This window comes from Lissotriton helveticus, chromosome 8 (assembly GCF_964261635.1).
Source record: "Lissotriton helveticus chromosome 8, aLisHel1.1, whole genome shotgun sequence".
Taxonomy (NCBI): domain Eukaryota; kingdom Metazoa; phylum Chordata; class Amphibia; order Caudata; family Salamandridae; genus Lissotriton; species Lissotriton helveticus.
Window position 1 is genome coordinate 1,071,455,431 of NC_136069.1, and position 24,074 is coordinate 1,071,479,504.

Sequence of the window (24,074 nt, forward strand, 5' to 3'; positions counted from 1 at the left end):
CCAGTTCAAGATTTCCTTGAATGACTTTGTACCAGCTAGTACCTTTTCTGATGATTGGGACTTCGAGACTGTTAATAATGTGATGTCAGACTTAGAAATGTCTGCAGTATTCACAAATCATGAATATTTAGAAGGTTCATTAGATTATGAACAAATGTAATGTTATAATCATTATGGTTATCATTTCTTTCACAAATCTGCAAACCCTAGACATGTATTGATGTCTAACCAGTGGGAACATTGTCCTACGCCACCAAAGGGTAGCTCAAAAACATTTTTGGGAAAATGTCCATACTTTTCAGGTTTTAATGTATCCAATCCAGAATCATTTTACTTTAAAAATATGATCAAAACAGGAGTGAAAAGTATGTTAACAAATACCAGACAAATTTATTCTGCAGCCTTTTATGCTCAGCTGTCTAAACAAGGTTTTGACTTATGGAAAGACAACATTGAGACAAAAACTGTCTGGGGCACAAAAGATTGGCAAGTGTAGGGGATAGAAGCTTTATTTAGAGCCGGCATCATTCCAGAGCAAATTATGTTTTTGAATGACACTGTCCAACAGACATCTTGTCTTGGGTTAGCCAAGATTAAGGACCTAAACAATCCATCCATACCTACACCAACACCTGTTAGTGATAACACTTCAGAGGGGGAGGTCGACGTACATACTATTTTGCACCACAACAGAACAGATCCAGATTGGAAAAATGGTTAATATGGCCCAACAGACACAAACAACTGTCAAGATAGATTACTGAATAAAACATGGGGGTTCACATTCACTAGGCCAGACCCAAGATATGTTCAGAGACAGCATCCAGGAATAGTAACAACATACAGTGTAGGGAAACTGTGCCTTGATTAGCTACATAGATCTACACTTAAGGATGTTAAACAACACTTATCTTTACTTAAAGATGGCGCTGATCTTAGGGAATTCTTGCTAGGACCGAGAACACCGCGTCATAAACATTTTATATATGCCAGTATCTATTCTGCTTATAATGAAGCATGGAAGATTACGCAAGCAGAGACTGCAGAAAGAATACGAGAAATTGATCGTATTAATTTAGAGAAAACTCTCTCTGTAGTTGACAATGGGTTAACGACTCTGTCATCCAGGATATATTCATTGGACAGCATAGTGTCTTCTGCCAGAGACATCATGGAAAAGGACTTGGTCATGTTGCAACATGGTCAGTCGCAATTACGTTCCATCATGCTATTAGGCTGGACGTTACAAAACCTTTGTTCAGGCTATGTGCCTTGGTGTTTAATCAATACTACGTCACTGTTTTCAGAATTCAATCTCACTGATAAACAGATCAAATTGACACAGAGTGGAGCAGACTATACGGTGCTGAGCATTGAAAACCTGGAAAGATTGCCATTTACTGTAGCTGAAAAGCCAGCTACAGAATGGATTATACAAGAAACAATCACTCTGCCTGTTACAATTTTCCATTTTAAGTATTGCCTAAAACACACACCAGCAGGCATATATGAAAGGTTGGGTAAAGAATACATCAGGATATCCTGGGAATTACCGTACACTTACATATGTTGGAGTGGGGATCGTGAAGCTTTTCTTAGGGTATAAGCCTACACGGGGCCTGCAATGGTTCCTCTAACAACTTATCCTGCCACCTGCAAGGTTCTCCAGCTGCGGTAATTGATCCACTTTATGGACAACTTTCAAATGGAAGTTACATTATGTTGAACGATCACAGCTGCTGTGGCATGTTGCCAGGAATACCATATCTAGTAACTGTGTCAGCCAGGGTCACTTGCTGTATGCAAGTATTGTTTCCAAAAACCAAGACAGACCGGGAGTCGCCTTTATGGCCTTCACTGAACATCTCTTCTATACAAATTGATACTTTAAGCAGAATGAAAGCCATTCTTTTACCGAAAACTGTGCCACTGATCTCGGCCAAGGAAACCTATGATCTGCAAGTCGCAAGGGCTTCTGCAGAGATACATGCCCTCTTAACTACAAATTGCCCTATACATTTCTCGGAAATGTTAAGTCGTATCTTAAACATGTCTGATACGAGTGGTATTGTACATGTATTTAAGACAGTATTTTATTTTATGGACTGTTAGCACCTTTTGAAGCAGTCCTAGGAATATTTCCAAACTTCGTGCACTCTGTGTTTGGCGGATTGCCTCTCATTTTGGGACTCGCTGCAGGGATACTAATTTTACTCCTGTTGCTGCGTTATGGCAAGTCATTCCACAAGCAACATCCAGTTCACCATGGAGACAACTCTACTGGCGATGAAGTGTCATGAGCACATCGTCCAAATGTTGGGACTACCTTGTCTAAGAGAATGGAATTACACATGGTTCCTTTGATTCAGACCAATTTGGCAAGATTGCATTACCTGTTCTACGCTGCCTGCTATGCGGAGAAGAATGCGTGTTAGACACATGTCTCACATTCCCATCAGTCATGCCAATGGATGTTGATACTTTGCTTGAACCAGTAACGGCCCATGCACTGTGTTGTCCCCAGTGGCTACCAATTCTGATGACGGCATTCATTGAGATCTCACAGACGCAAAATGCTACTGCTGAGGTACGAGAAACAACAGGCACACAGGAACCCTCCAATTCGAGCATTGCTAATGCGACCAATGCTGACGGCGATGCTTCACATCTATGTGCGGTTGATCTTCTTAATGAGGTAATCCAACTCTCACCTACAATAGTAGACACATTTTTTACAGACTTAGAAGATTTGATGCTTTCTCCAAACAAGAACACTAACTTTTGATTTGGCACACAGTGTTCTGAGAGACTCTGAATTCTACCTTCATTTTTTTCACAACAAATTTCTAAGTTTGGAACTCTTTTTTCTATGATTGTTAATTTTTCCAAATTTGTATTTTTCGTTTTTGGCACAAAGTAATCTGCTTAAAGTAGAACTATTAATAAAGAACTAAAATTCTTTGTCCAGAAGACAATATTTGACTTTATCTTCATACCAACAGTTATATGTAATATGACATGAAATGGTTTTGGCACCTTTCTCCTCTGTATTTACGAGCCATTTCATAAAGGGATTTTCATGATTCATTCAGATAGCATTTTTTCAGATGTCAACTATATGCTTAGAATGAAACATTGCTTTAAATGCGTACAGCACAATTGCTCTTTTTGTGTACAACCAGTACCAATGCATTTTCATGTGTTTTGGGTGGGTTTTAACACTTCATGTTTATATATGTTTTACATGTTTAGAACTTAGAAGTCGAACATAAGAAAGTGGAGTGGGTGTTGTATGGCGTTTTAGATTCCGAATGGATTTTCCTGATTCATGCCCTTATATAGGTACAACTCATGTTGCCCTTATATAGGCATAGAAATTAAGCCCTTATTTAGGCATAGCCAATGCAACCCAAATACAGGCATGGCTACTTCCATCCGTACACCGAACGTCACAACGATTTCTTGGAAAACCAGCTTAAGCTGTTAGGGACTTCCCCTAGCTTGAATATTGATTTCTCCAAGAACTCAGTTACTTTACAATGAACAACTATTCCCTAGGGGTTCATTCATGACGTTCATATGCCCGACTTTTCGTCAAAAATGGCATTCCTAAAGACCTTCAAGGTATAACTATACCTTCACTTGCTATGGCAAAGCACGGTGGTTCAGTGCAGTTCGACGACCTACTTGCCTGACGCAGCTCATTACAGCAAGTGCTAAAGGAAGCCGACTCTCCAGCTGACGCACTGTTCAGGAAGCTGTCCTCCTCTGCTGAGAAATCCAGCTCCAGTGTTTCTGACTCCCCTTGCGGGGTGTTGGGAAATCGAGTTCCGAGACAGAAATACCAGACCTCCTTCATTCCAAGATATGGAGCTGAGTAGAACCTAGAGAAACCTTTGGTAGATTCTTGGCAAAAACTAAACCGATGCTAAAGACCATACCTACTTCTTCCCACATACTAGACTTTGGTTAGGTACATTGGGGTAGGCGTATTTTAGAAGCACCAGTTGAGGATTTTAGCCTATGTTATTTATGTATGTATTTTTATATGGCTTAGAAACCATACAATGCTCTTACAGTATTATTTCATATTACTGTTTACGCTGTACGCATTATACTTTGCATTCTGTCTAACGATTGTAGCTGTTCACCTCTCTTGCATGAGAAAGAATACTGTTCAATAAACCCCTTTTTATTGAAACGCCCCGTCTCTCTATTTCTCTGCAACTCTGTAGAAACGAAGCATGTACGATTGACTGAGTAAAATAGTTATCTATTGTTTCCATGACTCTGAAGATAGTCATTCCAAGCCTAGGGAAATAAAGTTGTCATGTTTATGCGGTTGTCAGAAACTAATCTCTTCTTGTGAATTCGAGAAAGTTTCTAGTGACCTCTGAGCTAGCTAGGACTCACAATTAAGTTTAGGATATTTGATAGAGACCTACTGACCTAAGTCCTACGTCATATCTATAGGATATATTATTCCAATGTGCAGAGCCTATTGAGAATATAGGAACTACACTACAAACCTTGTTGTTTCCCTTAGAAATTTTCTTTTTTTAGTGCCAAGGATGTGAAGGAAAAGAGGATAGTAGAATGTTTCGACCAGTAAAGGGGAAGAGGTTCAGTTACTGAAAGAAGGGGATCATTAGAAAAGATCATGCCCAGTGTATGCCCTGCCTCATGGGTAGGTGTTCTTACTAGTTGCTGAAGGCCACAACAGGCCAATGTATCTTTGAAGGTCTGAAATGCCTTGCATGAAGTTTTCTCTAAATGAAAGTTAAAATCTCCCAAAAGAGTTTGTTTTTGTTTCCCAGATATGCCTCTATATGATTGGTAAAATCAAGAATAAAAGATGATCTTTCCCCAGGAGGACAGTAAGTCAAAGCTCCAACTTGAATGTCTTAACTTCAAGATGGGAGTCAGCAATGTGGTGAGGATTATACAAAGTGGTTTTATCCAACAGATAATGTTACCAAAGGTAAGTAATATTTTCTTCTAATAGATTTTGTGCCTGCAGATTCTTTGTGTAACTACTCAGAAAGCATTCTTCGAAGAGTGGTGGGTTGAATACATACCTTAAGTAATTCAAATCCAAAGCGACTGCAGCCTTGCCATACCAAATTGAGCATGTTCCCTTTTGTCAATTTCTAAATAAGGTTTGCTGAAATAATGCAGAGAGTATCAAGTAACTGGCTCAGAGATCTTCTGAACTGAGACATCCCTTAGCAAGGCTGATGTAGCTGCTGTGCTCCTCATAGAGTGAGCACTAAACTATGTGGTGGTGAATTGCTTGCCAACGCACAACAATGTTTCACCACTAAGAGGCAGTCATCTAGAAACATTGAGTTCTGACACTTTTTTCCTAACTTACTCTCTTCAAAGTACATACAAGGTATAGTTCAGATCAGGTCTAGCATCTATGAATTTAGTGATAGGGATCCCTTCTGCTGTTAAATCTGTGTAGTTTCTCTTCATCCTTGAAAGTGAAAAGTACAGGAAACAAACATTACTTGGTTAATGTGACATGCTAGTGTTACTTTTGGGCAGCAAGAAGACTTGATGCTGAATGTAACTTTGCTCTTCATTAAAGTGCGGTGTGGCTGAAAGAGCTTGAATCTTACCCTTCTAGTGGAAGCTAGCACTCTTATCATAACTATCTTCCACAACAGAAATTCCAGTGAAGAACAATACAATGGTTCTAATGGGGGAACCACTACATATTTGACAATTAGGTTTGAATCCCAATGCAGGACGTGAACAGAAATTAGGAGGAATGTGTTCTATAAACATTTAAAGAATCTGGCTGAAACCAGTATTTAAAATAATAAGCTTTGGTGAATACACACAAGTAGAAATAGCTACCAAGTTGCATTTGCCAATACCAATATTCAATTTTGTTTTTGCGGAGGACACTGCGATTTGAAAGTTCCAAACTGCCCATGTCTAAAATGGATCAATATAGTAATTGCAGCACCAAGCTGGAAATGTCATCCATCTGCTAGAAAAGATCACCCCGGTGGAGGGGTGCCTGACCACTTGCAACAATTACATCACCAATGGAAACGTTCATACAAAAACAGGGCTATCCTTTAAAGCTATAGACGTGTGTTTTAACTTTAGGATTTTTTAAATTACATAACTACTCCATCTAAATAAGAAGATTCTCCACCAATGGAAAGGAGTGTGGACGTACACATATGAGGAGTAGAACCTCGAGCAATCTTGGTCATCTGGCTCACTCTGTGGCAATCCGAATCAGATGAGCCTTAACATAGTCTATCTTTCTGATAACTTTCTGAACCAGAGGAACTCAATGAACTTGAGAATGCAATGGGAAGGTCCATAATAGAGACTAGCCATCCCCCATGGACCCTTTTCTTGGGGAACTCATTGAAACAAAACAGATTGCTTTTTCTTGTGGGCCTAGAGCCACTAGGTTGGTCTGGGTGTGTCCCAAAGCTGAAACAATCAGTAAGGGACTTCCTTCAGCTGGTCCCCACTTCTGATTGGCAGAATACAGTCTGCTTAGAAAGTTCATTAGTTTGGTTATCATTCCACATCATAAAAGATGCTAGTAGAACAATTCTTCTATCTATAGCTCAGTCCCACAGCTTCACTGCTTTGCTATAAAGCTGTTCCATGCTTACTCCAGCCTGCATAATGAATTAACAGCCTGCTCACGTGTTGTCTGTCAGTATTTTAATGAATGCCTCACTCACAAGAGGGAGAAAAACTTTCAGCATCCTCTAATTGCTCTCAATTCCTAATAAATTATATGGCAAGATGATTTCATTGGGGACAATGAGCACTGACAATCAAATAGTCAATATGTGCTCACAAGACTTGAAGCAATGCCTAATGCCAATGAGGCCTAAAAGAATGGCCCATCCAAAAGACTGGCTGGGTCGGTCCATAATTGTATCAAGTGTCAGTTTCTAGGTGGACAACATATCTTAGGCATCAGTGCAACAGTGAAATATTCAGGCATACACGAGGAGGGAATACAAATATGCATGAAGCCACTAGGCCTATGAGGTTTAAGGCCATCATCACTATCTGAGGTAGTGATCTGATATCTTCTGAAATCGTTTGATTCATGGTTAGCAATCTCTCCTGGGGAAGCTATGCACACAGTTTAGCATATTCAAAAACACATCCACAAAGCGGATCCTTCAGCATGGAGGAAGGCCTGATTTTCTAATGTTCAAGAAAAAGTCCAGTATCAGCAAAAGAGTAGATGTGTAGGTGAGGATCTGCAGAAACTGGGGGTGGAAAAAGGTTCTCAACAACTACCGTCTATGTCAGAGTAGATGATAAGGCCGCAGAGGTGCAGGTGAGTCACCACAGCCATAATGCCTCTATAACTGAGGCCAGCTTGAAAGGCAGAATTGCCAAATGATAACGCTGATCACTTCTAACAAACCTCTGGTGCTTCTTGTCCTGCTCTCTGTCTATAAGATATGGAAGTAAGAACCATGGTGATCGAGCAAAAACAGCTACTCTTGTTCTGACCCAACCTATTGAGTCGTCAGCATTTTAGTCCAGCATTTAATATGAAAAGTGTTAGTTGCCTCAACTCTAAAATCAGGCAACACCATGTGTTCTTCCATTTATTTATTTACTTATTTATTTAATGCGCTTTTATATAGCGCGAACAATACCTGAAGGTTTCCTTCCCCTCCCTTGTTCCTCCCCTCCTTCCCGCGTGCACCATACAGTCCTTCCGCAACTCACTTCTTTCCCCACATTTCTACCTGGGCCGCCTCTAATCCTGTAACCACCCTCTCCACTTCGCTGTCTCTTACTCCACGTGGCCGGTCTCTTTTCACTCGTTCTCTGACTGCCTTTGTCCCAGTGCCTCCTGATGCACACCACCACACACATCACTCTCTTGACCTCTCTGCGCAGTCTCTCGTGCTCCTTCTCTCCTTCCGCTATGCCATCCTTTGCCCCTCCAACCTCAGTTCTTGTTCCTCCTTTTTTTTGTTATATCTCCTGCCCCCTTTCCACCTCGTGTTCTTCCATTTATTTATTTACTTATTTATTTAATGCGCTTTTATATAGCGCAAACATTACCCGAAGGTGTCCTTCCCCTCCCTTGTCCCGTCCCTCCCCTCCTTCCCGCGTGCACCATGCAGTCCTACCGCAGCTCACTTCTTTCCCCACATTGCTACCTGTGCCGCCTCTAATCCTGTAACCACCCTCTCCACTTCGCTGTCTCTTACTCCACGTGGCCTGTCTCTTTTCACTAGTTCTCTGACTGCCTTTGTCCCAGTGCCTCCTGATGCACACCACCACACATGTCACTCTCTGGACCTCTCTGCGCAGTCTCTCGTGCTCCTTCTCTCCTTCCGCAACGCCACTCCCCCTCACTATACCATTCCATTGCACCTACTTCTCGACCCCCCCATCTCTGGCTACGTCTCACTTCTTCCACATCATTACTTCCCCAGCCCTCCCTTTGCACCCTCTCACCACCTGTAAGCATCTTCAGGTGCACTCTCTTAAGTGTCCACACACCCTTTTCATGCCCTGTCCTCCCTCTCCTTGTGTACCCACTAGAGCAGCACTCTCTTTTATAATGTTCTCTCATCCACTTTCTTCACATCACTTCTCTTTGCCTCCCATTTCTTACAATATTCAACCCTAGAGTCCGCACCCTTCACTCTTTCTTTCCTTCCCTTCTTACGCATCCACATTTCATTCTTTTCTCTCTTCCCTCTGCTTCTCCTTTCTCTTCTCCCCTCCACTATTCCCTCAGAAGTTTTTTTCCTCCTTCTTCCTATGCTCGCTCCCTCACCCTTCTCCCACCCTGCATGCCCTTCACTTCTCAAGCCTCCGTCCCATCCTCTCATCCTTATCTAATTGTTTTCGTCCCCTCCGCCATCGTCTCTTCTGTATCTCGTTATCTTCTCCACTCTCACCTCATTTTCTTTATTTTCTCTCCCTATGCTTATCCGTCCTCATCTCCTTCTGTTCTCCCCACCCCTCTTTCTCATCTTCCGATGTTCTTTCCTCGCCTTGCAGCGTCCTTCTTACCCTCTTTCTGTGTAAACCCCTTCTCTTCTCCACATCTGTTTTATTCTCTCCCTGCTCGTCATTTCTAGCATGTTTTCCGTCCCCACCGCCATATGTTCACCTCCTCTCTCCCCTCTCCATCCTCCCTTCTCATCTCTTTCTGGCCTCACCCCAACCTTGCACCTTATTTTCTTCAGTACAGTCTGGCTGCTTCACAGCTCATCTGGCCTCCCTGCCCCCCCTGATCTCTTTCTTGCTCCTCTCCTCTCCAGCCTCCTTTTCCTCTAGTCTCTTTCCACTCCCATCTCTTTTGAGTCTCTCTCTTCCACCTACATCCTCGCCCTTATCTCATCCACCCTCTTCTCTCCACCTTCCATCCTTTTCTTCTGGTCCTTCTATCCCACTCTTTATCCTCTCACCCCCATCTCTTTCCTGCCCGCTCCCCATGCTTCTCCATTTCTTCTATTTTCTTTTCTCTGTCCTTCCCCAGCTTCTGCTCTTTCTGTACTCTCCCCTCGTGATCCTGCCTCATCTTATCACCTTTTAGTTCTCCTCCCTCCATCTTCCACTTTTTCCATCGATGTTCACTCATCTCCCCGCACCCTTCTCTCATCTTTAGATCCCATGCCATCTCCCACTCTCCTTCCCCCTATCTAGTCTTGTGTTTCCTAGAACTCGCAGGTATTCAGAGGGTAGGAGGCTTCTGAGTTTCTAAAAGCACTTTGCACTTCAGGCGGTCTAGCCCAAACAAGAACAGTCATCACCCTTCAAAATCATCCTTCATGTGCTGAATCGCGACTCTCCAGTTCAGGCTTGTGTGCTCTCTAGGGATCCAAGCATGATTAATTGTTGGCAAACTGGCCTGACCCCTACATAGGCTAGTGACCTCTCTGTGTCAAAGAGACATGCCTTGTGGACTACCAGATCCTGTACACCTGTGCTTGCATACATTCAGTTCATGGTGGGCACTTCACACACACACACACACACACACACTGCACCCTCACACACACTGTACACACTGCACCCTCTCACACATTGCACCCTCACACACACACTGCACCCTCACACACACTGCACCCCCACACACACTGCACCCTCACACACACTGCACCCCCACACACACTGCACCCTCACACACACTGCACCTTTACACACACTGCCCACACTGCACCCTCACACACTGCACACACTGCACCCTCACACACACTGCACCCTCACACACACTGCAATCACACACACTGCACCCTCACACACACTGCACTCACACACACTGCACTCACACACACTGCACCCTCACACATACTGCACACACTGCACCCTCACACATACTGCACACACTGCACCCACACACACTGCCCACACTGCACCCTCACACACTGCACACACTGCACCCTCACACACACTGCACCCTTATACACTGCACCCTCACACACACTGCACCCTCACACACACTGCACCCTCACACACACTGCACCCTCACACACTCTGCACCCTCACACACACTGCACACACTCTGCACCCTCACACACACTGCACCCTCACACACACTGAACACACTGCACCCTCACACACTCGGCGCACCCTCACACTCTGCGCACCCTCACACTCCGGGCACCCTCACACTCCGGGCACCCTCACACTGCGCACCTTCACACCCTGCGCACCCTCACACCCTGCGCACCCTCACACCCTGCGCACCCTCACACCCTGCGCACCCTCACACCCTGCGCACCCTCACACTCTGCACCCTCACACACTCTGCAATGGAACATACACTCCAAATACCACTCAGTGCCACATATTTACACTGTACTCAATGCAACATACACTCCAAATACCACTCAGTGCTACATAATTACACGCAACATAATTACACTGCACTCAATGCAACATACACTCCAAATCCCATTCAGTGCCAAATAATTACACGCCACATAATTACACAGCACGCAATACAACAAACACTCCAAATACCACTCAGTGCCAGATAATTACACTGCACTCAATGCCACATACACTCCAAATACCACTCAGTGCCACATAATTAGACTCCACATAATTACACTGCACTCAATGCAAAATACACTCCAAATACAACTCAGTGCCACATCATTACATGCTGTACACACTGCACCCTCACACACACTGCACACACTGCAAACTCACACACACTGCACCCTCACACACTCTGCACCCTTACATACACTGCACCCTCACACACACTGCACCCTCACACACACTTCACACACTGCACCCTCACACACACTGCACACACTGCACCCTCACACACACTGCACACACTGCACCCTCACACACACTGCAACCTCACACACACTGCAACCTCACACACCCTGCACTCACACACACTGCAACCTCACACACACTGCACACACTACACCCTCACACACACTGCACCCACACACACTGCACCCTCACACACGCTGCAACCTCACACACTGCACCCTCACACACACTGCACCCTCACACACACTGCACACAGTGCACCCTCATACACACTGCACCCTCACACACGCTGCACCCTGCGCACCCTCACACACTCTGCGCACCATCACACACTCTGCGCACCCGCACACTCTGCGCACCCTCACACTCTGCGCACCCTCACACTGCGCACCCTCACACACTCTGCGCACCCTCACACACTGCGCACCCTCACAACCTCTGCGCACCCTCACACTGTGCGCACCCTCACACTCTGCGCACCCTCACACCCTGTGCACTGTCACACCCTGCGCACTCTCACACTCTGCGCACCCTCACACTCTGCGCACCCTCACACTCTGCGCACCCTCACACACTCTGCAATGGAACATACACTCCAAATACCACTCAGTGCCACATATTTACACTGTACTCAATACAACATACACTCCAAATACCACTCAGTGCCACATAATTATACTCCACATAATTACACTGCAATCAATGCAACATACACTGCAAATACCACTCAGTGCCACATAATTACACGCCACTTAATTACACTGCACTCAATGTAACATGCACTCGAAATACCACTCAGTGCCACATAATTACACTCCACATAATTACACTGCACTCAATGCAAAATACACTCCAAATACCACTCAGTGCCACATAATTACACGCCAAATAATTACACAGCACTCAATGCAACATACACTCAGTGCCACAAATTATATGCTACATAGTTACACTGCACTCAATGCAACATACACTCCGAACAATACCACTCAGTGCCATATAATTATATGCTACATAATTACACTGCACTCAATGCAACATACACTTCAAATACCACTCAGTACCACATAATTACACGCCACAAAATTACACTCTACTGAATACAACATACACTCCCCATATTACCACTCAGTGGCATATAATTACACACCTCATACTTACACTCTACTCAATGCAACATAGAAACACTTTATCTGTCTATCTGTCTATCTATGGCCCTCACTCTATCTATCGCACTCACTCTATCTATCGCCATCACTCTATCTATCTATCTATCGATCGCCCTCACTCTATCTATCTGTCTATCTATCCATCGCCCTCACTCTATCTTTCTATCTATCGCCCTCACTCTATCTATCTATCGCTCTCACTCTATCTATCAATCGCATCACCATAGCATCACTCAGCACCACGACAGCATCACTCAGGGGCACTACAACATCACTCAGCGCTACCACAGCATCACTGTACGCCACAGCATCACTCGTCGCCACCACAACATCACTCAGCGCCACCACAGCATCAATCTGTGCAACCATTCAACAACAACTGGTTCAAATATGTTCTCTCAATGTTTCCAGCTTTATTACAAATGTCACAAAAAGATGTTACTATTTCACTTCTGTTCTTGGATTTTCGTCACAATAAAATACAATGAACATAATCTTCACAAAAGTTATTTACAAAAGCTATTGCCATTATAAATTACAATAACTTTTATTTAAGTATTAATTATTGAAAAAAAATAAAAGCCATTTTTATTTGTAATATCAATACATCTAAGTCACGTAAATACAACACATATTGTATTACAAATGCAATAGGTGTCACATTTGCGAAAGTTAAAACTATTGGCATTGTAAATGACAAAGCTATTAGTTTCGCTATTTTCAAAACCAACACATAAATAAAAAACAAAACACACATGCAGCTACATGTGGTAGGTAATCCGTTTGTAATTTGCACCTTAGTCACTGTCTAGCCCTATTATGTAAACCTAGAAGCCAGGCACAATTTCGAAAACAGCATCTTGAATAAGGTAATTACTGTTGCTGAACTGTTTGCAAGCTGAATAAACAGTTCAGCTATCTAAGAGGTCTGATGCACTTTGAAAAACATAATACGACAGATTAGCATGATATAAAAGGCCCAGGGCTTTAGTTGAAATGCGCCGAAGAAAATGAATGATCTTCGTAAATCACATGTTCAGGAAGTTTGCATGAGCAGGGAAACTGATGTGTAAAACTGAAAGCTTCACGCACGAGGCATGGCTGAAAATGCTCGGAAGACGAGACGTGGATATTGTCCCCAACCTGGACGCTGCCTTTATTTAGAAAACGCTGGTCAAAAATAGCCGTGTTCGAGCCAAACACATCAGGTGGTTTTCTACAGGGCGACAAGAACCTGTTTGCTCTCTTGGGTAAACAGTGAAGGTCCCAGGCTCAACTCTATGTGGATGAATAACTTCCGAGAGTCAAGGGAAAGTAAGTTATTTTTCATAACTCTTCCCAATCTTCTTAATATCAAATTTCCTACACAGACCCCTCGCCACTGACCTTTCCAGCAAGGACCAGTGCAGGTGAGGGTATGGGGGAGGGGGTTGCAGTTCAGCCTGAGCCGCAATTAAAACGATCTTCTCTGATGGAAGAGAACGCTATGCAGGAGAGAAGAGAAGGCGTTGTCCGAGCATGCTGATTTAGAAATATCTTGTTTGAATTGAAGAGCACAGAGCCTTTTGTTTAGGCGTGCGCAGAATAAACTACATGTGTGTATATCTGAATTTGGGGATTGCACTGAATATTACTTTTAGCGCTATTAAACTGCCATAACAAGCGATATATACAATAATAGCATCGTTATTCAAGTCGGAAGGAACTTATGGTACCACTAGGATTGCCTCCTTTTTTGAAGGAAAGATTATTATTATTTTTTTTTTTATTGGTATTTACATGTTACAAAAATAAACAATAAACACCGAACAATGTCATACTACAGTTAAATGTTTGTAGGCGTTAACAACAGTTACTGTGGGTTTGCTTGTATCTGCCTATGTTTTCCGCACGTTTCTTTTTTTCCCCCTAGCTTTGGATGTTGCGTTTGATTGCTTCATCGTTGGAAAAACTAACATAACAACATATAACATATACTTGGCGGGTGGGTTTTGTTGTCGGGTCGACCGGTCGGTTTGGGGTCTTCTTTGGCTGGACATGGTCTTACTTAAGTTTTCATGGCGGCTTGTATGTATTTAGGTATGCGTCCCGTTTCTCCCACATTTTCCTGTTTGGGTTTTTCCATGGTGTGTGTCTGAGTGCAGTGTTGTCTGCTCCCCTGAGGAATGTTACTCAATTCAGCCATCCTTTAAATGTGACTTTGGAGGTGTTTTTCCATTTCGTTAAGATCATTTTAACTGATGTGGATAAGAGGAAGTCTAGGAGGAGTCTGTCGTGTTGGGTGGCAACGTTTGTTGTGATATGGGCAGTGGTAGTCGTGGCAAACGTTCGGTCAATTGTGCAGCCTATTGTTTGGCTAATGAAATCGGTTACCTTCCCCCAAAATTTACCAATTTTGCTGCAGTTATATATGAGGTGTGCAAGGTCCCCTTTCTCTGTGTCGCAGTTCCAGCATCTGTCGTTCTCTTTGAGCCCCATCGATGCTAGGCGTGCTGGTGTCCAGTACGCTTGGTGGAGTAGCCAGAATTTCGTCTGTGCTAGCACCGGCAATATTATGTTTTTTGATGGGGCTGCCCAGAAGGTTTCTAGTTCTTTCCCTATGAGTTTGGTACCTAGTTGCTGTTCCCAGTATTTGGTGTTTTTAGCGTTGAGTTTGGTCGAGGTGAGGCGAAGAAGTTTGTACAGGTGTGCTACCTGGTTGCCACTTGCATTTATTGTATCCATGTAGTGGAAGATCATATGTCTGTGTTTGGCTAAGTTCAATGTTGTTATTGCTGTTTTGATGGCATGTAGTTCACTATGGGCGTAATCATCATTTTGACTGTGTCTACCCTGCCCCACCAGGTAATGAACTTTGGTGACCAGCATTCAAGTAAACTTTTGATCTTATCTAGTGTGGCTTTTTCGTTCAATTCTAGCGTTGTTCTCAGGTTTTTCCCAAAGTGGATGCCTAGGTACTTTACTGATTTTGGTTGCCAGGCTAGCCCAGAGTTCCCTATTATTTCTTTGGTTGTGTGCACGTTGAGGGGCAAGCACTCCGATTTGTCTCTGTTAAGTTTCAATTGTGTGCATTAGTGCTGGAATGGACTGAGCTGGCTTTTCACTTACTATGGGCAGGTCGTCTGCATATGCTGCAAGCTTGGCTGTGGTGCTGTTAATAGTTACTCCTTCTATATTTCTGTTTGCTAGAATGTCTCTGATCAGGGGTTCAACTGCTAGCAGGAAGAGAAGCGGGGATAGTGGGCATCCTTGTCTTGTACCCCTTACAAGCTTGAAGTGGGGGGGATGTAGTTCCATTGATAGCTATTTGTGCTCTTGGGTTTTTGTTCAGTGCCATGACTTTTCTCGTGTAGCTGTCACCTAGGTTGTATGCTTGCATGCTTTTTTCTAGGAATCGCCAAGACACTCGGTTGAATGCTTTTTCTGCATCTAGTGTGATTGCCACTGCTGGTTTGTGTGATTTGGTGGAGTGCTCTATTATCTGGCAGAGGAGTCTGGTATTATCATGGGACATGCGTGTTTTGAGGTAGCCCACTTGGGTGTTGCCGATAAGTTGGGGGAGGACTTTGTTTAGTCTTGTCGCCAATACTTTGGCGTATAGTTTGCAGTCCAAGTTTATTAGTGAAATGGGTCGATAGTTTCTGGGTAGCTGTGGATCTTAGGTATTACCACTATGTTGGCTAGCGACATGGAGTCAGTTACTTCTCCATCTGTGGCGCAATGGTTGAAGACTTTTGTCAAGACAGGCAGTAGCTGATCCTCAAATTTTTTGTAGAAGGTTGCAGTATACCCGTCTGGGCATGGGGCTTTCTGGTCCTTAAGTGCATTAATGGCTGTGCTGATCTCGCTCTCTTTTATGGAAAGATGTTTTAAAAAAAGTAATTTGAATGATTGGTATTCCTCAGTCTCTCTCTTCTTGCTGGCAGTTTTTTTTCTGGAATGTTTAACAGCCTCTGTGCAGATGTGCGTGGGTGCTAGCAGTTAGAACCAGTTTGGTTCGCTGCAAAATGAAGTGCTCACACTGGCCATTGTTAAATCTGCCAATAGATTCTGTCAGATCACATGGAGCGGCGGTTCCTAATCTTGAGCCATTTATTAAAGATATGGTTTCAATTTCGGAAATGTGTTCCAGATCTGTCTGAACACAATATTCAGTTCTCTGGTGTGACAGAACTTGCTGGAAGTCTGAAATTGTGCCTGATTGATGTCGTGGTGACTTAGTAGGAGTTGGTAAATGGTTATAATGCGGAGCAACTGAGGAGATCTGCGGAACGCGGCTATTTATTTGATGCATTACATGCATTCTGTATGTTTTAAAGACAAAATGTCAGGTAGAAAAATCATCTGAGGTGGTCGTTTTACTGTAATTTTTGTGTGTGATTTGATTGCTTCATAATCTTGGAATGTTTATTCTCCTTCTTTCTGTTTCTGTGTTTTTGGATGATTGACAAAAGCTGGGAGGCAGTCCTTTGTTTCTACTGCTGGCCTGGCTCCTTACCAAGTGTGCGGTTATTTGTTCCTCCATTGCTGTGCTTCTTTATCTGGAATGATTCGCATAGCGTAATTTGCCAGTGATGTCATTGTATATACACAAATAATGGTGTGCTGGTGTGAGCTAACATTTCTTATTTATTTGCTGATTTACGTTTAATACATGCTGTTTTATTGGGTCTATTGTGTTTCCTATTATCTGCATATCATAAATGCCACAGGAAGTTGTTCGAAGTACGTGAGGAACTATCTGTAGGAGACCAGGGGATCTTCTTGTTGAGAGGGGGCAAGGTAGTTCCCCCCGCATCCATGGTGCCGCGGCTGCTTGCCATCTTACATGAAGGACACTTAGGCATCGTGAAAAGCAAACTATGAACCAAACAAATGTATTGGTGGCCAGCGATGGATGCCCAGATAGAAAGACATGTCAGGGAGTGTATGCAGTGCCAAAATGCGGACAAATTCCAAAGCTTGTTGCGCCCCGCCTTGGGAAAGTTCGACAACCCCAACAACCCCTGGGAAGAGCTATCAATAGACATTCTTGGTCCGGTGCTGGATGCCCAAGGAATTCCGAAATGTGCACTGTTGCTAATGGACAGGTATTCCAAATGGCCGGAGATAGACATACAAGAAGAAATGGACACGGAAAAAGCGTTGGAATTTCTCCCGGCAACATTCTTAAGGGAAGGAATTCCTCGCTTCATACTAAGTGACAATGGGCCCCAATTTACGTCAGAAAAGTGGAACACCTATATGAATAGGAATGGGATCAAGACCAAGCACACGTCGGTGTATCATCCCGCTGAAAATGGTTTGGCCGAACGGTTCAATATAGTCATTATGGGCTCAGTGCAAGTGGCGATAGGGGCGAGAAAGAACTGGGAGAAAGAACTCAAAAGCACATTGTGGGCCTACAGGATCACCCCAACCAGCACAGGATATAGTCCCTTCAAAATTCTAAGGGGTCTGGATCCTTTCACCAAGGACAATGTAATGTGTAAGGAACGTACGATCACGAGCAAGTGGGCTCCCGCAGTGGTCCACAACAACCTGGAAAGAGCACAAAGGGTTTACATGGAACATTTCAATAAAAGACGCAATGCTAAAGAGACGACGTTGGAGAGAGGAGAGTGGTTCCGAGTCAAGCTGGCCCAGCTGAGAAGAAAAGGTGATAGCAAATTCAGTGAACCATTACAAGTGAAAGAGGTATACAGCAGAGCGGCATTATTGAGTGATGGAAAGGTGTGGTCACAAGATAGGATGTCCAAATGCAACAAGATACTGCAGTGGACCAAAGAGGAAAGTGATCATCTCAGTGAATCCCTTGCGAAGACGGTACCTGTGAGGGAAGAGACCGTGAACTTGGGAGAGAACGTGAGGGGAGAGCTAGTAAGAACAAGCATTTACAATGCAACGGTTTCGCCTTTGCAAAAGTTAGATCTATTGGCATTGTAAATGACAACATTTTTATTTATGTGTTGGTTTTGAAAACAGATAAATAAATGACATTGTCATTTACAATGCCAATAGCTTAATCTCTCGCAAATGCCACACACATACCCACAGAGAGTCCCCCACACAGAGCCCTCCCCACCCACACAGAGCCCCCCCACACACACACCCACACAGAGCCCCCCACACACACAGAGCCCCCCCGCCACACACACAGAGCCCCCCCACACACACACACAGAGTCCCCCCACACAGAGCCCCCCACACACCCACACAGTTCATGTGACCATGCAGCCCCTGCAAGAGCCGGTCACAATGAGTCCTGCCCTGGCCTTGAATAATTGAAAAGTGGGGAATAATTACAGAATAAGCTAGTAATTATGGCTGAGCAGACAGGCATCGCCTGGCCAGCTGCTGGATCGGGTTCGCCTCTGTTCGGCTTTTTCCAGACCCCATAAATGTTGCATCGTCCGGGTCCCGAGGGCATGTGCTCCAGCATTGGGCGGGCCTGTGGCAGCCCCAGGGGGCCCTGTGTCTGCTCACACCATGCTGGGGACACTGTGATGGGGACGAGGAGCCTTGCCGGCCCCGGTACAAAGACAGCTTTCCCTAGGTAACTGGTTGCTTATCACTGCCAGACACTATTGGTAATAACAATGCAATCGGCGTCCACATAAGAACAGGTAAAATGCGAGCAAACAGGAGCATCCCATAATCGGGAACTTGAAGGGCAGGTGTACACCGCAATGATGTCACGAGTGATAATATAATGAGAGTAAAAGAGAGGTAGTAAAATTACAAACCCACCTAGCTGTATTACACATTCGAAAAGTACAAACATGAAATACCAGACACGAACGGTAAAAATGGTATAATTCAAAATGAAGAAAAAATCCGCGATTTTTCTGAAGCATTACTGATACGCTTTCTTTACAGGTGTGTTTAAATACCTCAGGTGTCCAGAAGTGCCATTTTATATTTTAGGTGCATATTATTAGGATATTATACTAGGAAGTCGATATGTGTTTAGATGTGAGCACGCACATAGACAATTTAAATATTTCTAAAAATGTAGGACTAAGGTGTGAGTCTTAATGTAGGGAGCTGTTATGAGTACTGACGACCACAGAAATGTTTATACAAATTTGAAGATTAACAATGTGTGCAGAAGGCGCTGCCCCGGAAAGCTGAATAGCCTCAGAAATTCGCTTTAATTTCAGCCCATCCATTTGAGAAGGAAAACGTTTGCATATTCCGGAAAAGGAAAAAAAGATTTATGACGGTAAATTTGCTTTCAAGGACAAATACACTTAATGATACATTATGTCCCAGAGGGCAGTATCATTTTAATAGCAATACTTGTTTTAATATGTAACACATATGTTGGGCCGGGGCAAAAGCTGTTCTGGTTGAAAGGGAGCTTGCTTAACAAAAGTGATAGCCCGGGGCTATCGCGGGCCGTTATTAACTTCTGTTTGATTAGGATAATTGTTCAAGTTTGCTCCGGACAGTATGATTAATTACAGTTTAATTAACGTGTCCATACAGAGCATTTGAAGCCATAAGGCCGTTATAGGAAAGAGCCTCGGGAGCTAGGCTGTCTGAAAGGAAAAGGTTGCCCGCTCAGATGCGCTCACAATCCATCAAAGCCCCCGCAAGGCCAGGCTGCGCGCACGGCCCAGCGCCGCTCTCGGCGGCCGCCGCTCCTCGCAAAAGCGCTTTACGGGCAACTTTACTCCAGTTGGAGATTGTACTTTGGGGAAGGTGAATGCGAGCCTCTCCGGTCAGTCTGTATCTCTCTGTCCAGTCCACGGTAGAAGCAGCATGCCCTGTCATCCCTCTGTACTGCCAGGGGCTACAAATATGTGGGTCTGTCCATCGGGGGAAGTAAAGAATACAACGTTCCAATCTCTGGACTCAGACCAGGAAAATGGCAGAGGCGACGCTTAAATAAGTGAGCAGCTTTTTGTTGGCGGCCACTTGCAGCCTCCAGCGCATCCACCTATCCTCGCGGCTCGGAGCCTGTGTGTAATCCACCCTCTAACTGCCCTGCCCCTGACCCGGGGGCCTCGGTAAACAGCCACGTTCACTGGGCGCTTTATAGCTGCCACTGAAATATTCGCCGTCAGGAACTCGACCGTGGGGGTAGCTCCGGCTGTGACTCAGAAGAGCACAACATGGCGGGCGCTGATTTCACCGAGCAGCACAAGATGCAACAAGCATTGGCCGCGCGGCAGTAAAGCTGCGCGGCCGTGAAAGCACATAAACACACAAAACAAGGGAGACGATGGAGGCTAAACAAAGTATAGAAAGTTCTCCCCTGCAGCTCGCCCCCTGCTCTGTCTCTCCCAGGGAAGGCTCGGACTGCTCACCCTGCTCAAGGAGAACGAGGCAACAATGACGAAAACCGCAAGCACCAACAAAAAAAAAATTAACATCCGCCCACCGCCGCATGACATGCTAAAAGGGGCAGGATGAGAAAAACATCGCTGGAACGCCCACAAATCGCCTCGGACCATGACGGACAGATCTCACTTCCAATGGCTAGCCTCCATTTATGGAGCTAGCCAATGGAAGTGAGAGGCGTGACAAATGCACCATACTGTTCTCAAAAGTTTTCACCTGTGCGAATGCTGCTGCGCAGCGGACGCCAGTCGAAACCTAAAAAGGGACGACCAAAGCACTGGTGAACACCAGGAGAACCAGAGGGAAGGGTCATTGAGGGGGTACCCCTTGAGTGATGAAAGACAGAGTTCTCAAAGAAGAAGCAGAAGAAGCCTATCCTTTGGGGTGTAACCCCAATCTTACACATGCTGGCATAATAAATCTGATATTACGTATAGCAAGGGAAAATGCCTAGCGAATACAAGAAGGTGCAGGTTTTTGTGTGCTGTATTACGAAGTGGAAAGCACCAAAATCCAGATACTATGCCCAATTTTGCAAGGCAAAGCTCGTAATATGTGCTATTTATCGCACCAAGTAAAATTCTGAAATCTGGGGAATCACTTTGTAATCAGTGTGATAAATAGCTCACCGTACTCCATGACAGTGATATACAGTGATATACAAGGCTTAAATGTAAATAAACAACGTGAAAGAGTAACAAGGGCGTAATGTCATTTTCCTACTTTATTTACGTACTTGGCGCGTGGTAAAAACGAATGCATAAGGATATACGTACATATTTAGATAGTTAACATTTTAGATTTTATGGGGAGACAAATTTCGCACTTTATAACTACCTTGATTAGAAAGCCACCCGCATCCAACTCCGATGATAAACCTCCATCCAATATCTTTACATCTGCCATGTCTTTCCTCTATTGTTAAACGCCTAGAAAAGCTTCACTGTGAGTTGGAAAAAACACAAGCTTGTGACAAGTCAACTGGTATCGGTGCTTTTAACCTGCACTGCCTCTTTAAACAAAACTCATGCAGGATGTCTTGTGCGAGTTCAACGTAGTGACAGCTGTTGGCTGGAAAGACTACCGGGCACCGCCCACTACAGTATACGCCTCCCGATAGGCTAGCCCTCGAAGACACTTAAGTACAAATTGGGAGAATTTGTTTCAATGTATAAGGGGAAAGAGAGCATACATTTTATTGACGAACAATTAGCACTATTAAAGTATGATTCAAGACCATTTGCGGCATAGTGCTGCCTCTTTTTTTGCCGTTTTATACCTTAGAACATGACACACTTGAATTGGACCTTGTTTATGTTTTCACTTAATAATTGTGTTTCTCGCGAAGGAGAAATAAACACGTTGTAAGACAAAGGTAACTGCCTCATCTGATTTATTTTTCGAATATTGTACGAGAGGTCGGCTGAACCTATGTTAAAATGAGAACGCAGACAGGCATGTTTATTCCTAGGGACGCCGCCTATCTACAACACTTCTGAAAGACGGCCATCTTGCAAAGGTGTAATTTGCAGAATATCATAGTAGTCCGCGAAGTCAAAATGGTTTAGTTGGAAATAAAACAATAATACTACAGATAAACCGATTGTTCTCGTTTTATAATGCTACATTGTCATAATTTGGTATAAATATCTGTAGCTGATTCACAACCAGAATACACTTTTTCTAACCCTTAGGCATTACAGCTAATTGTGCACTACGTTGGGTATATCTTTTTTTCTGTAAATGGATCAGAAACGTTGATAATAGACAGCTAGTCAATGGTACTCCGACACAATAGAGCGCCATTTTGGAATTCAAGCAAGAACCATTCAAAGTCTGTTTCTCCGTACTGTATGCATTCCTCCCCGACAGGGGCATGCCGGTGTGACAGCTTGCTGCCGCTGCCTTCTACCAGAGGGTCCTCGCATTGTTTTTAGCAACGAACTGCTACTGGCCCTCGTGACATGAGAAGCAATAGGAAGAGGTACTGCTGCTTGGTGGGAAAGCGTCCGAGGCTGAACAACGCAAGCAGGTGAGCTGGGGGACGGCAAGTGGGACACCTAGGACAAGAATACAGCTGAGTTGGCGCCCCAAACGTGCCCCGATGCAGAAAACTAGACGGATTAAATTCCAGGCAGATCCATCAGCTGTTGTAAAATCTGATCCATGCAGGACACATCGAAGCATGCGGAATATGTCCCAGTGTGAACTTTACCCGAAGGCGCTTTACAATAGAACCAGTTACATAAGGACTTCAGAGTACACGAATTACATAAACCTATGTCTTTGTTCCCTGCAGTGGCTAAGGTCTGTGAGAACATGGTCAATAATCAACTAACCGCCTTTGTAGAACAGCATGTATTTGTATTTTACGGCATTTGTAAAGCGCATAAATCGTTCCAAGGGACATCACTGCGCTAGGCAGTGTTTTAAATGGAAAGAAATAAGTGCAGGTACTCATCAAAAGGAGCAGTGGGCGGAGTTTAGGGCGGGGCTAAGGGGGAACAAGGGGCGGGGTTAGCTTTTTGACCGTGCCAAGGTTGTATGCACGAAATCTGCATGCATTTTATCAACCGCCTAAGGATTACATGCTTCTTCAGCCTGCCTTAAATCGAACCGGTGGCCTACAGCCCACTGAGCCATCTGTCCAGTACTGGGACTCTTTTGTAACATGCACATATCACTTTTCTCTTGTAACATACTTTTTGCTACCTCTTACATTTTGTTTGCTTTAGATACTTGTGCAAGTGCCACCATTGCCTCATGTAACGTTTGTTCTTGTGCTGGAGTGTCTGCCATTTATTGCAGTACTATACCTCTACTTGTACTTTGTATGCTTTTGTAACCTGCACACATATCACTTTTTCCTCCTGTAATGTATCGTTTGCTACCTCTTGTATTCTGTTTGCTCACAATTTTCACTTTTGCCTCATGTAACTTAACGTTTGCTTTTGTAATTTGTTCACTTGTAATTTTCTCCTCATATATCATTACTGTTCCTATTGTGAAGCGCTCTGACACCTTCGGGTAAAGTCCGTGCTATATATAAACGCATAAAATAAATAAACAAGTCTCTCCTGGAACATTTGTAAACCGGAGTTAGTGCCAGAGCTGACAATGTCTGTACTGGGGAACCAGGTGCCAATCTCCACATTTTTGATTGGTCTTAAGGTCTGTACACGGTCGATGAAATAGGAATCAGCGAGTGTGGAAGTGGAAGTGTGCAAGAAAGCAATTCAGATACGTTGCGACTGTAAAAGCCTTCCCATACGTTCTTTTGTTATGTCC

The 24,074-nt window shown here is 44.1% G+C and overlaps 2 protein-coding genes across 8 annotated transcripts in view; one reads left to right on the forward strand and one right to left on the reverse strand.

The window, feature by feature from the left end:
* The window catches only part of LOC144773109 (betaine-homocysteine S-methyltransferase-like), a 656,112-nt gene that overhangs the window by 508,251 nt on the left and 123,787 nt on the right, over positions 1-24,074 (reverse strand). The window contains exon 1 of one of the 7 annotated variants that reach the window (XM_078657964.1): positions 21,624-21,820. The exons of the other annotated variants lie outside the window; for them this stretch is intronic. Coding sequence (XP_078514090.1) covers positions 21,624-21,692 — 69 coding nt within the window. The 5' untranslated portion in view covers positions 21,693-21,820. Of the gene's footprint in view, positions 1-21,623; positions 21,821-24,074 lie in introns of those variants that run through there. 7 annotated transcript variants of the gene reach the window in all.
* The window catches only part of ERCC5 (ERCC excision repair 5, endonuclease), a 212,442-nt gene continuing 210,986 nt past the window's right edge, over positions 22,619-24,074 (forward strand). The window contains exon 1 of the mRNA XM_078657970.1: positions 22,619-22,818. The gene's annotated coding sequence lies outside the window, so the exon portion shown is untranslated. The remainder of the gene's footprint in view (positions 22,819-24,074) is intronic.